General features: G+C 40.8%; 1 protein-coding gene across 1 annotated transcript in view; it reads right to left on the reverse strand.

Annotated features, from left to right (window-relative positions):
* Nucleotides 1-8201: 8201 nt before the first annotated feature.
* LOC112219472 (reticulon-4 receptor) overlaps nt 8202-14912 on the reverse strand; it is a 35199-nt gene continuing 28488 nt past the window's right edge. Inside the window, exon 2 of the mRNA XM_024380740.2 lies at nt 8202-10404. Within this exon, the coding sequence (XP_024236508.1) occupies nt 9014-10404 (1391 nt within the window). The 3' untranslated portion in view covers nt 8202-9013. The remainder of the gene's footprint in view (nt 10405-14912) is intronic.

The following is a 14912-nucleotide window of genomic DNA, read 5'->3' on the forward strand; positions in this document are numbered from 1 at the left end:
TATGTTAAGGTTTTTAAATGTAATCATGTCATGTCTATGTTAAGGTTTTTAAATGTAATCATGTCATGTCTATGTTAAGGTTTTTAAATGTAATCATGTCATGTCTATGTTAAGGTTTTTAAATGTAATCATGTCATGTCTATGTTAAGGTTTTTAAATGTAATCATGTCATGTCTATGTTAAGGTTTTTAAATGTAATCATGTCATGTCTATGTTAAGGTTTTTAAATGTAATCATATGTCTAGGTTTTTTTTAAATGTAATCATGTCATGTCTATGTTAAGGTTTTTAAATGTAATCATGTCATGTCTATGTTAATGGTCATTTTTAAATGTAATCATGTCATGTCTATGTTAAGGTTTTTAAATGTAATCATGTCATGTCTATGTTAAGGTTTTTAAATGTAATCATGTCATGTCTATGTTAAGGTTTTTAAATGTAATCATGTCATGTCTATGTTAAGGTTTTTAAATGTAATCATGTCATGTCTATGTTAAGGTTTTTAAATGTATGTGAAGTCTAAGCTGTAGACGTTGGCTTTGGCTAATGGGGATCCTAATAAAATCAATCAAAAAATTGTGCTCTGACTTTTGCTGTACTTTTTTACAATTTGTATCATGTTAAATATTAGCCACTATCAGTAGCCACCGTCAATTGTACTCACATACATTTATCACTGTCACATTAGTGTCCGTTTTCTTACATTTTGCATCATTCCATTACATAGTTAGTTTACCTTTCTTTCCTCTGTCATGTTTGCGTGGTTGTTCCTGAGGATTGCTAGCAATAGTGGATCATATTAAGCTAACTTATTATAAGTTGTGTAATCATTTGGGACATGTAGCCTATTTGAATCATTACGGAACGTAGACCATAGGTATCAGTGTAAACCTAGAGCCTGACGCATGGTTCATGACGACTGGACCGTTGTCATCACAGTTCCATGATTAGTGAGGATTATTTGGGTAGATTTATAGGACTACTGTTGAACCCCTACTGTACACTTTTCCCACCTTCCAATATTTCATGGTTTGAACAATTGAATATGGCATCTTTCAGGATGAAACCACTGTATTTTTTTAATTCACCAATATATTTTGAGCGTGAAGGCTCTCCAAAATATTTTTTTTGTATTATTCATGAATGACCCTACATAATATAAAAGATCAGAGTATTTTTAAATCAACCAATTGTTGCTGAAAGTCGACGAATATGTGTGTACTTAGGTCTACATGGCTTTCTTTCCTTGACCCCTAACTGTTCTCTCCATATATTCTAGTGTCTCTCGAGAGAAGTCTAATTAAAGGTACACACAATTAAAGGGAAGGCATTAGATAAATGTTCAGAAAACCCTATTGAATGAAAACTCCACGAGAAATCTGTTGGCCAGTAAGTGGGAGGGTTTTCAGTGGTTGAATTACATTTATTAAGCGCGAGCAAGTAAGGCGTGCATAAGAAAGGCGTAAATGTGCGAAGTCTGAATCGGGCCCAATATGAGTATATTATTTATTCATATATTATATATGATTGTTTTTGCTTTTTGCTTTGAACTGATAAGCGGTTTTGAAGTTTGTCTTGTTGAATGAATGAGGGAACGAATGAGTAATTAGAAGCCTGAAAGACTTTCAAATTCGTATTGTCAGTCCAATTGTTGCTAGATTTCAAACACATTTTATTTAATCCCATCATTCACAGGAGTAATAATAAGGATAAGAATAAAATCATGTGTTTTATTGTCACATACACCAGATAGGTGCAGTGAAATGTGTTGTTTTACAGGGTCAGCCAGAGTACTATGGCGCCCCTGGAGCAAATGAGGGCCTGTACAGTTTAAAGGCATCAGCATGCTAGGCGCCAGCCGAACCGACGAACGAGTCTGCCAGGGGCCGCCAGTGCCGCCAGTCTGCCAGGGGCCGCCAGTGCCGCCAGTCTGCCAGGGGCCGCCAGTGCCGCCAGTCTGCCAGGGGCCGCCAGTGCCGCCAGTCTGCCAGGGGCCGCCAGTGCCGCCAGTCTGCCAGGGGCCGCCAGTGCCGCCAGTCTGCCAGGGGCCGCCAGTGCCGCCAGTCTGCCAGGGGCCGCCAGTGCCGCCAGTCTGCCAGGGGCCGCCAGTGCCGCCAGTCAGCCAGGGGCCGCCAGAGCCCCTCAGCCCAGAGGCGCCAGAGCCCCTCAGCCCAGAGGCGCCAGAGCCCCTCAGCCCAGAGGCGCCAGAGCCCCTCAGCCCAGAGGCGCCAGAGCCCCTCAGCCCAGAGGCGCCAGAGCCCCTCAGCCCGAGGCGCCAGAGCCCCGAGCAGCTGCCCCTCTGTCCCGAGCAGCTGCCCCTCTGTCCCGAGCAGCTGCCCCTCTGTCCAGTGGGGTCATTGAGAAGGGTTGCCATGGTTAGAGAGCCACGGAGGCGGACAATGAGGCGGACTAAGACAATGGCGTGAGTTGGGTGGGCAGTCTGTTTTTTCTAGGTTTTGGGTATTTCTATGTTTCGGCCTAGTATGGTTCTCAGAGGCAGGTGTCATTAGTTGTCTCTGATTGAGAATCATACTTAGGTAGCCTGGGTTTCACTGTGTGTTGGTGGGTGATTGTTCCTGTCTCTGTGTTTGCACCAGGTTTTAGCACATTTATTGTTTTGTTAGTTATTTCATGTCTAGTTCCTTTATTAAAGAACATGAATAACCACCACGCTGCATTTTGGTCCGCTTCACCACAGGAAAACCCTTACAAACGGATTCACTACATGGAACATAAGTCCCTAAAATAAAAATGAAGTTTGTTCTGAAGTCTGTCCTATATTTGAGAGATATAAGAAAGATCTGGAAACATTTTCATTAAACGTTTTTACACCTATTTAACCCTTTATATTGGCACTAAACAGTCTCCATACTTACATCCATACATTTTTTTCAACTGGTACCGGGGGACCTTCAGACGAGAGCAAAACAACTGACATGTATGTGTTCGTTAGTGTCACCTTACGATAGAGGGGTCATAATGTAGGCCAAACCGTTCGGACGCTACAGACAATTTTGTGAGAAGACCGATTTTTTTGGGGGATGTCTCATGATCTGACAAGCTCTATCACTGTTCACTGCAGACGTGGAAGTACAACATCAGGGGATGCAGTGGATGGACACGCAATCAATGCAAAGAACAGATATCTCGCTTAAACTGACAGATTTTTATGGGGATTGTTTTTGTTATGCTAATTGCATTTCCGACAGGATGCTCTCAATGGTGCACCTGTAGAAGTTTGTGAGGGTCTGAGGGGCCAATTGAAAATGATGGACTACGTTTCACATCTCTGTGTGTGAAACACTCATTTTACTTGACCAAGATAGATGAGCTGCAGTAATCAATCGTTCCTATTTGCCACCATTCATATCTAGCTACTGTCAGTGACTCGAGCACAATCAAAGGTATTTATCGAAACAAAAAGTCCAAGTGGAACAGAAGAGAAGTGCTGTAATTTATCAGGAGTTGGCATCCGCAAACTTTCGAGCAGGTCTCTTTTGAGTAATGCCAATAAAACCCAAGCGCCTGTGATGGGGTCCTGTGATGTTGCCTTGGGCCCTTACAGTATCGATCCTGAGCATGTTTGTGTTCCTGAATGATTCATGTGTTATGGAAATTGCCTATGGAATAGAAATGGGATCTGTGTTTAAATGCTGAGATACAAGTACTAGTGCTCGTTATACCAGTATTAACAACCCTTTCACTCAAAAAGTTTAGTCCATGAGGTCCAGTGGAAATATTGTTTCTGGTTAAATATTGAATTTATTAAATATTCCTATTAGAAAGTTAACCTTGAATGACTGTATGATTGACTGGAAAAACTATTGTCTTTAAAAATATATTTCTCCAAAACAATGATTTGCACCCTATTTAACTCTTTTACCTACTGTACATTATGCCAATACATGTGTGGAGGAATCTAAAAGACCATATTCCCCTGAAAGTTAAGTCAATGATAGTTTGGATGATACTATTTGGAAAGGAACTCTGTGCAGGAGGCACATTTCCCATTACATTACTGCCTTTTGTTGAAATGGGCTGACAGATGCCTTAAGCATATAATGCAAAGTCCCATAGGTTCAATGCTGCCTAGAAACTGTCAAAAGAGGACTGCAACAAATTCCTTCAGTAAAACAGCAGAATGTAAATGAGAATTTTCACTATTGAAGTTATTCTGTTATACACATCTATTGCTATTATATCATTCATATTTTCTTTACAAAGTATTGTGTTATTGCTTTTACAGTACATTTGGAAAGTATTCAGACCCCTTGACTTTTTCCATATTTTGTTACATTTCAGCCTATTAGAATAGTGAAGACGTCAAAACTATGAAATAACACATATGGAATCATTACCAAAAAAGTGTTAAACAAATCAAAATACATTTTATATTTGAGATTCTTCAAAGTAGACAACCTTTGCCTTGATGACAGCTTTGCACACTCTTGGCATTCTCTCAATCTGCTTCATGAGGAATGCTTTTCCTACAGTCTTGAATGAGTTCCCACATATGCTGAGTACGTGTTGCCTGCTTTTCCTTCACTCTGTGGTCCAACTCATCCCAAACCATCTCAATTAGGTTGAGGTTGGGTGATTGTGGAGGCCAGGTCATCTGATGCAACACTCAATCACTCTCCTTCTTGGCCCAATAGCCCTTACACAGCCTAGAGGTGTGTTGGGTCATTGTCCTGTTGAAAAAAAATGATAGTCCCACTAAGAAAACCAGATGGGATGGCATATCGCTGCAGAATGCTGTGGTAGCCATGCTGGTTAAGTGTGCCTTGAATTCTAAATGAATCACAGACAGTGTCACCAGCAAAGAACCCCCACACCGTCACACCTCCTCCTCCATGCTTTATGGTGGGAACCACAAATGCACAGATCATCCGTTCACCTACTCTGCATCTCACAAAGACACGGCAGTTGTAACCAAAAATCTCACATTTCGAGTCATCAGACCAAAGGACAGTTTTCCACTGGTCTAATGTCCATTGCTCGTGTCCCTTGGCCCAAGAAAGTCTCTTCTTCTTATTCTTGTTTTTTAGTAGTGGTTTCTTTGCAACAATTCAACAATGAAGGAATAATTCACGCAGTCTCCTCTGAACAGTTGATGTTGAGATGTGTCTGTTACTTGAACTCCGTGAAGCATTTATTTGGCCTGCAATCTGAGGTGAAGTTAACTCTGATGAACTAATCCTCTGCAGCAGAGGTAACTCTCGGTCTTCCTTTCCTGTGGTGCTCCTCATGAGATCCAGTTTCATCATAGCGCTTGATGTTTTTTGCGACAGCACTTGAATAAACTTCTTGAAGTTTTCCGGATTGACTGACCTTCATGACTTAAAGCTTATTTGAGATGTTCTTGCAATGATATGGATTTGGTCTTTTACCAAATAGGGCTATCTTCTTAATCATGAAGCTGGTTGAGAGAATGCCAAGAGTGTGCAAAGCTGTCATTAAGGCTGTCACGCCTTGGTCTTAGTATTTTGTGTTTTCTTTAATTATTTGTTCAGTCCAGGGTGTGACATGGGTTTATTGTGTTGTCGTATTGGGTTTTTTGTAGGCATTGGGATTGTGGCTGATTAGGGGTGTGTCTAGCATAGTCTATGGCTGCCTGAGGTTCTCAATCAGAGTCAGGTGATTCTCGTTGTCTCTGATTGGGAACCATATTTAGGTAGCCTGGGTTTCACTGTGTATTTTGTGGGTGATTGTTCCTGTCTCTGTGTAGTGTTCACCAGATAGGCTGTAATTAGGTTTTCACGTTTCGTTTGTTGTTTTTGTATTTATTTAGTTATTTCATGTATCGCTATTTTTTTCATTAAAGAACATGAGTAACCACCACGCTGCATTTCGGTCCGACTCTCCTTCAACAGACGAACGCCGTTACAAAGGCAAAGGGTGGCTACTTCGAAAAATGTCAAATTTAAAATATATTTTGATTTGTTAAACACTTTTTTGGTTACTACATGATTCCATATGTGTTATTTCATATTTTGTATATTTTGTATGTATTTTGTATGTCTTCAGTGTTATTCTATAACTTGACTGGTACTGTAAGTATTCAGATCCTTTACTCAGTACTTTGTTCAAGCACCTTTGGGTATGTCGCTAAAAGCTTGGCACACCTGTATTTAGAGAGTTTCACCCATTCTCTCATCAGATCCTCTCAGGCTCTGTCAGGCTGGATGTGGAGCATCGCTTCACAGCTATTTTCAGGTCTCTCCAGAGATGTTCGCTCCAGAGATGTTCGATCAGGTTCAAGTCCGGGCTTGGGCTGGGCCACTCAAGGACATTCAGAGACCTGTCTTGAAGCCCATCCTGCATTGTCCTGTTAGAAGGTGAACCTTCGCACCATTCTGAAGTCCTGAGCATTCTGGAGCAGGTTTCATCAAGGATCTCTGTACTTTGCTCTGTTCATCTTTCTCTCGATCCTGACTAGTCTCCCAGTCCCTGCCACTGAAAAACTTCCCCACAGCATGATGCTTCCACCACCATACTTAACTGTAGAGATGGTGTCAGGTTCCCTCCAGACGTGACGCTTGGCAATCTTGTTTCTCATGGTCTGAGATTCTTTTAGATGTATTTTCGGCAAACTCCAAGCTGGCTTTCATGTGCCCTTTTCTGAGGAGTGGCTTCTGTCTGGCCACTCTACCATATAGGCCTGATTGGTGGAGTACTGCAGAGATGGTTGTCCTTCTGGAAGGTTCTCCCATCTCCGCAGAGGAACTCTGGGGCTCTGTCAGAGTGACCATCGGGTTCTTAGTCACCTCCCTGACCAAGGCCCTTCTCCCTCCGATTGCTCAGTTTTGCCTGGCTGCCAGCTCTAGGAAGAGTCTTGGCGGTTCCAAACTTCTTCCATTTAAGAATGATGGAGGCCACGGTGTACTTGGGGACCTTCAATGCTGCAGAAATGTTTTGGTACCCTTCCCCAGATCTGTGCCTTGACACAATCCTGTCTCAGAGCTCTATGGACAATTCCTTCTACCTCATGGCTTGGTTTTTGCTCTGACATGCACTGTCAACTGTGGGACCTTATATAGACAGGTGTGTGCCTTTCCAAATCATGTCCAATCAATTTAATTGGTGACAGGATTTACCTGAGCTCAATTCTGAGTGTCATACATATGTAAATAAGGTATTTCTGTTTATAATTTTTATAAATTAGCAAAAAATGTTGAAAAACCTGTTTTTGGTGTGTCATTATTGTGTGTAAAAGAAATCAATTTTACTGTCACGTCCTGACCTTAGTTCCTTTTTATGTCCCTATTTTAATTTGGTCAGGGCGTGAGTTGGGGTGGGCATTCTATGTGTTGTTCTATGTTTTTGTATTTCTGTGTTTGGCCTGGTATGGTTCCCAATCAGAGGCAGTTGTTTATCGTTGTCTCTGATTGTGAACCATACTTAGGCAGCCTGTTTTCCCACTATGATATGTGGGTAGTTGTTTTCTTTTTTTGTGTTTCTGCCCCTTACAGGACTGTTTCGTTTTCGTTCATTCTCCTTGTTATTTTGTTTTGTGTTCAGTTGAAATAAAAATAACATGAACACTTACCACGCTGCACTTTGGTCCACACCTTCTTCAAACGAACATCGTTACATTTAGAATAAGGCTGTAACGTAAAAAGGGTCTGAATACTTTCCGAATGCACTGTATATTGGCTAGTACTACTGGGAGTGGTGGAATTCAATTAGTTTGAAATCCCGCAACAATTGGACGAACAATATGAATTTGAAAGTCTCTTCATTTAAATGAAAGGAGTCAGTCACACCCTTCTATGACCTATTAGATATTCAGTGGTAGGAAAGCATTATTACACTTAATATATTTCCAATATCCCTGAGATTGGCCTTGAATTCACAGCGTGGCGGTGCATCGGCAACCCCGCATTGATTTATGTCTGTTTCAATGTTGTTTTCAGCAGGTCTCCACTCTTGGGTTTCGCAATAATTACATCTTCATGATACATTCCAGCGTAATCAAGAAAAAAATGGTGGTTTCTCAGGAGGTTAAACATTGGATTTATCCAAATAGAAAATGTTATTACGTTACTAAGCTGCCAGAGACAAGACAATCACTATTGACAATGCTTTCCCTTCTGTGGAGTTGATAACCAAGAACAGAGGCTATTTTTCCTACTCATACAAAGCAAGCTGGAAGATTAACTTTACATTATTCATTTGCTTGAATAGATAACATAACAAATGTAAGAAAGAGAATACTTTATTTGTAATATATTTATACTTTTACACAAGTAAAATAAAATGCATATGAATGAAGAGTGAACGAATAGACAGCACTCTTTTGAGAATGCTAACTGTAACCACAGCGTGACAAGAAAACAAAACGCAGAAATATCAAGGTCTCGGTTCAATCTGTAGTGCTGAATGTCAGCATGACAACCTGTTTGAAACTTAAAGGCAATGTTCCTACGTTCGAGGAGACTGCATTCACGGTGAACGCTGCATATGTCAGCTCAATCTGGCTAAGGCTGAACTTCGGCGAGACGGATTGAATCGAGACCAAAGCATTTGTGCGTTTACACTTATGAACATAAAAATTGCATTTAAATCAATGTTTCACTCTAAAAAAAAAAAGGATGAACAAAAATACATGGAGTAAGATCTGTCACATCTTTGGGGTTGTTGTGAAGGAAACCTCGAAAGGTTCTGGATTTTAAACAGTAGCACTGTTTCATTGTCTTTGTAATAACCAGTCACCACCATTGGCAGAGTAAGCTTAGAGACGTTAGGACCTCCCAGAAGAAGTCATTTTCATAGCTGAGCAAAACATACAGTATCAACTGGGCACAAATCCATGAAATATATACATTTGGAATTGACATACTGTAGAAAGGCATCCATTTGTTGATGTGTGTTTTTTTAGCGCTTCCATTTCTCTTTTCAGATTCATATCTTTAGATCTATGAAATATTTTCCCCTTTCCACCCCTGGTACTTAGCAGGGCCTCCTGTACTGGCCTTACACTGGCCCATATTATCCTTCTGTGATTTTAATTCCTAACAGAAGTCTAAGGATAGCCAAAACAAAAGAAGAATGATAAGCCTCCATGCTCCGATTGTAGATCCTTGGGACTTGAGACACAGAGAGTCTGAAATGTTCTCCTTTGTACACATTTTCTTTTTTTCAGGGTCATTGGAGGGATCTAGATCCTCTGATGAATGGTCCAGATTGTTAGATAATGTTCCTCCTGGCCCATCGTTCAGGCTCTCTTTGTTCTGGGGTTCGTTGGGGTCAGCTTCCATAAGCTTAGTTTTGGAGATGTTTTCCTTCTCCTTCAGAGGATTGTTGGTGATTTGTCTGCTGTTGTAGGAGGACTGATCTGGAAGACCCTTACTGGAGATGATGGAGGATTTGTCGTTGTCTGAGAGGCAGCACCTAGGAATACCAGCCCTAAGTGGACTCTCCGTGGTGAGTTTTCCAGAGCGAGCCTTAGAACTGAACACACTAACCCAAGTATGTTGAGAGCTCTCATAACAACCCTCCAGGTCAGGGCTCTTTAACCGTTTCAGGTCTTTCCCAGCCAGTCTGGCTGGAACATGGCACTCAAGCTCTGAGCTAGACCCTTTGAAGCCCTTGAACCAGTCCCACAGGGTCCTGGCCCGGCAGTCACAGATCCACTGGTTCCCATTCAGACGCAGGTACTGGAGGGACACCAATGGGTCCATGGTCTCCCCTGTCAACACTGTTAAATTATTGAAGAACAGAAACAAAGTGGTCAGCTTGCGCAGGTCATGAAATGCCTTGCGTTGGACAAAGGTCACTAGATTCTGATGGAGAAGCAAGCGATCCAGGCTTACCAAGCCGCGCAGCATGTGATCCGTCACAGTCTTTATCTTGTTGTTGTGGAGGAACAGGTAGGTCAGGTTAGCCAGGTCCAGAAACGTATCGTCATGCAGAGTTAGTAAACTGTTGTCCTGGAGATAGAGGTGCTGCAGGGAAAAGAGTCCCCTAAACACACCCACAGGCAGCTCAGACAAGCCACACCTGTGCAGATGCAGGGTGTGCAGTCTGGAGAGGCCTCTGAAAGCTGTGGGGCTGATGATCCTTAAATCATTGTCCCCTATGTCCAGCTCCTCCAGCCTCTCCAGGCCGTAAAAGGCCCCGGCCTCAATGTGGCTGATGTTGTTGGAGTAGAGCCAGAGGACGGTAAGGTTCCTGCAGGGGCTGAAGCTGGTGGAGCGCACCACAGTTAGCTTGTTGTTCTGGAGGAAAATTCGTTGGCTGTGGACAGGGATCTCTGTGGGGATGGAGTAGAGGCCCTGCTGCTGGCAGGCCAGGGTGGGCCGTGGCTCGCTGTGGCATATGCATGGCGCTGGGCAGCCCTCCACTCGACCCTCTATCGGAGGCACTAATTGAAGCCAGAGGATCAGAATGTAGAGTTCGCCAACTGCAAATGAGAAAGACATGAGTGGGTAATGAGAGTTTGTTGGGGTTCACAGAAGAAAAAAAACAATCTGCTGTAAATCATCCAAAATAAATAAGGTGCTATCATTTAGCATACTGTAGCACATTTAAACAGTCCCTTAAAATTACTCACAGTTGCTATAAAAGCTAGAACCTAAAAATAATGGAAAAGAAAATAATACAAGTAGAATTGTGGAATTAATTTTAATGCGAGAATATTTTGATTTTACATATTCAAATGTAGTGTTCAAATGTAGTGTATGATTTTATGGAATGAGGCAGCAACACACTACCTTTTATAAAATGGCCGTGGCCATATTTGCAAACCTTAAAATAAATCAGTTTTGCAAGTCTTAACAGTGTAGAAGATCCTGGTTTCGTTTTCGCTGGCTGTGCCATAACATTTCATCTCTGTTCAGACATCTAACTGCATAAGAACGGTGACATTCTCTTTTCTTCATGTATTTGAATGAAAAACGGAATTCAAAGACATCAGGGCAAACGCCAAAGGGATTATACAGCCCCACAGAAACCAATATTTATTAAGTGAAATGGATATAATGCACTTATGACACTCAGTCAATTTACATCAAAAACTCTGCATTTCCCCCTATGAGTAAAGCACACTTTGCTAATCTAAAAGTGGAGAGCAGCTGGATTACACACCAGCTGGAGATTTATCTCAAATTGGGTAGCTTTTTACCAGTTCAATTTCAATCCTCTTCTGGAAGCACAGACCAGAGAGAGGAAGAGGAAGGAAAACGATGGAGGGAGGGAGGAAATGAGAGAGTGGGGGGTGGGGGTTGGACTATTTCACAAATTAATAAAACATTGGTGGGTTGAGCAAAAAATCCTCCACACTAACAGAACAAATGGAACTAATCACATATGAGGACACCTGGGAATTGCCACTCGGCCTGTGCTAGAGATCTCAGAGTGGATTTGCATGCTTGAAAGGGCAATTGACACAGGTCTCTCATGCCAGTGCTGACATGACATGTAACCTTGTGGAATGCCTACTGCAGATGAGATCAGACAGAACTCGTCTCCAGTGCAGGATGTGCTTTCCTCCTACGGTTACTACACTGTAAGTCTCTCTTATCGTAAAAGGATACCCCAATTTGATAGAACCAACGTATTTGCTTTCATTGCCTTTAAAACGTGCCATTATCCTCAAAGGTTTTACATTGCATTACTACGTGCTTCACCAACACATTTTATGGACTGCAGGTATTTGCCAGTTGATATGTGCAGTTAATTCATGGAAACAAGAGGAATATAATATGGTTGTAATAATGGCTATGAGCAATTTAGAATTTGTGAGGCTTGTGAAGGCTGTCAGACCGGCAACAGTGAGACTGGAGTCTAATAGGGCACAGTTTTTTTTTAAACAGAAGAAGTGATAATTTGTAGACAAAGCATCTTCAAACCAGATGGCTTTTAAATAACAGACGAATTATGACTCCAAAGTCAAAGAACCAACAACTGAATGACACAGACGAATAGAGAGAGAGAGCGAGAGAATGATGCTTGTGAACAAAACAATAGATAACGCTAATTCACACAATATAATCTATTTGTATTCTAGTCATTTCATCAGAGCAATTCCAACTAGACAGTCATATTATTAGCATTGCCCGATATGTTCTGGGATGTGGGCATTGCCCACCGGACTCAGAAGCAGGCCGTAGTCACCTAAATTAAAAAATCCCCTGGCACAGATGCTAGTTTTGGGACTATTAGACCTCTCCGAAGAAATGCTCACAGCTCCAGCATTATTTTCTCTATCGTAAAAGTCCCCACAGCTAATTATTATGTAAATTAAGCCATCGTAATTTCAGGCACTAAGCGGTGGTTCCCAAATTAATACTGTATTTGGACACTGTAAGAACTAAACAGAATGTGTGCATTTTCTGACCATAAATTGAAAGCTAAAACTGTACACTGCACTCAAAGATGTAGGTAAGTATTGACATAAGAGTCATTTCATGTCATTTCAGCAAGCCATGACAACCACTATCTCTGATTGTTCTGAAATCGTTTCTGTAGTTAGAAACAGGTTAGATTGGCATTCCTGATTTTTGAGAAATTAATATATTGATTGCACCCAAATTGGCGATTTTAAATGTAATTTATAGGATTTAGACAATATTCAATAAATATTCTGTAGTACCCAAAATTCGATCTGGACAAAACATTTTCCTACCAATGAGTAAGACATTAGGAATAAAATAAAAAAGGTTTAAAGCCACCCACACTCCACACAACAATCCCATCCCAACAACCAGTATACTGTATACATTCTTTATGTTTATGTAGTATAAGCAGTTTCCCTGTATTCCCTGTGAATCTGGTGATGTTTTTTTCCTCCACTGTTTAGAGAAATTAGTAATTGAAGTCGCTTGCATTGATTACCATCAAGTAGTGTGGAAGTGCCATATTTGGAGCATTAGTTGATGCTGTTCCTGCTATACCGCCTCACTATTTTCTCCATTTTGCTTGTCTCTTGGGTTTATTAAATAGATCACAACATTTCCTTTGCAACTTTGGGAAGAAAACCAATAGATTGTGCTCATGATGAAAACATGAGGGCGGCAGGTCGCCTAGTGGTTAAAGCGTTGGACTAATAACCAAAAGGTTGCAAGATCGAATCCCTGAGTTGTCAATGTAAAAATCTGTTGTTCTACCCCTGAACAAGGCAGTTAACTCACTGTTCCTAGGCTGTCATTGAAAATAAGAAATTATTCTTAACTGACTTGCCTAGTTAAATAAAGATACAATAGTGTGGTCATCCTCATAGTTCAAGCCAGTCCTCTGTGAAAGCAATTCAGTTTGTCCTTCTCTTAGAAACATAATGCTTCCACCCAAAAATCCTTAAATAGTCCACAAGTGACAGCTCTCTGAAAGGCTATCCCTATGGTGCAATTATAATATGAAGACTTTTCCTACAAGCCCATAAACGTTGATAGAGAAATGGGATAGGGGACTAAAATGTTGTGACAACACTAATACAATAATATAATGCAATATATTGCATGGCTTTGTAATGCATTCCCTCCCTGTGGATCTGGTGATGTTTTTTCCCACCACTGTTCAGAGAAATTAGTAATTGAAGTCTCCATTTTGCTCGTCTCTTGTGTTTATTAAATAGATCACAACATTCCCGTTGCAACTTTGTCAACCACAACAAAAATATCAGGAAACATCTCTATATGTATTGTGATTAGTGGCATTGACCAACCAACCCAACCTAATACCATTACCAAACACTTCACAGAGTGTGTTTGGGACTTTTACCATTGACGACCATAAGACTGAATCTATTAGAACTGCTGTAGCCTAATCATTTGCTTGTTCAACTGGAATGGTCTAACAGTAACTAATCTAGACCTTTTGTGAAGGGAATAAACCATACACAAAGGGGCCGTTTCTTGGACACAGATGAAGCGTAAGAGAAGACCTGAATTGCTTTCACGGAGGACTTGAATTGTGAGGCTGACCACACAATGTATTTTCTTCATGAGCCAAATCGATTGGTTTTCTTCCCAAAGTTGCAAAGGAAATGTTGTGATCTGTTTAATAAACACAAGAGACCAGAGAAGTGGATGAAATAGTGAGGCGGTATAGCAGGAACAGCAGCATCTAATGGTCAAAACACTACTTCATGGTAAACAATGTAAGCAACTTCAATGACTAATTTCTCTGAATGGGGGGGGAACATCACCAGATTCACAGGGAATACATTACATAGTATGGAAAATCAATACAAAACTAAAGCTTCATACTACTTGTCAAACATAGAGACTTGAAACTTATACTGGTTTGGGATTGGCGTGGGGTGAGGGGGTCCGTAGATTCTTTTTAGAGATTTTAGAGATTTTCCATGTTTTACTCATTAGTAGGAAGAAGTTCGGTCCAAATCAGATGTTGGGTACTATATTTATTGAATATTATCCTATAAACTCCTATAAATGAAAATGGCCAATAAAAGTCAGATAAATGAAAATGGCCAATTTGGGTGCAATCAATTAGCTTAATTTCTCAGAAATCAAATTATTTTTCAAAAAAATAAAGTTGCAGGAATGCTTATTGTATCAGTTACTAACTACATAACCAATTTCAGAACAATCTAAGATGGTGGGTGTTGAAATCCTCTTTTCTTGTTTACAGTAAATTCACAGCAACGTATCATCAAATGTCTTAACAGGGTGTAAAGATTTACAGGACCCCCATTATTTGAAAGCCAATGGAATCCAACCTTAGCCATTGTACAGATATCTTGCAATCACTTTCCACCATTGAGAAAGGACCTATAAAAATACAGCTACAGATGTAGGATTTTAATTTGATCACCCAGGTTGCAGGTGCAAACATGTCTATTAATTATAATCCACATAATAATTAACATTTCTGTTTTGCTGCAAGATTATTTTCCTGCTGTAGCAAACTGGCTCAAATTAAGATCCTAGATCTCTATTAGATTGTCTCCTC

The sequence above is a fragment of the Oncorhynchus tshawytscha genome, linkage group LG20 (genome assembly GCF_018296145.1).
Source record: "Oncorhynchus tshawytscha isolate Ot180627B linkage group LG20, Otsh_v2.0, whole genome shotgun sequence".
Lineage (NCBI taxonomy): Eukaryota > Metazoa > Chordata > Actinopteri > Salmoniformes > Salmonidae > Oncorhynchus > Oncorhynchus tshawytscha.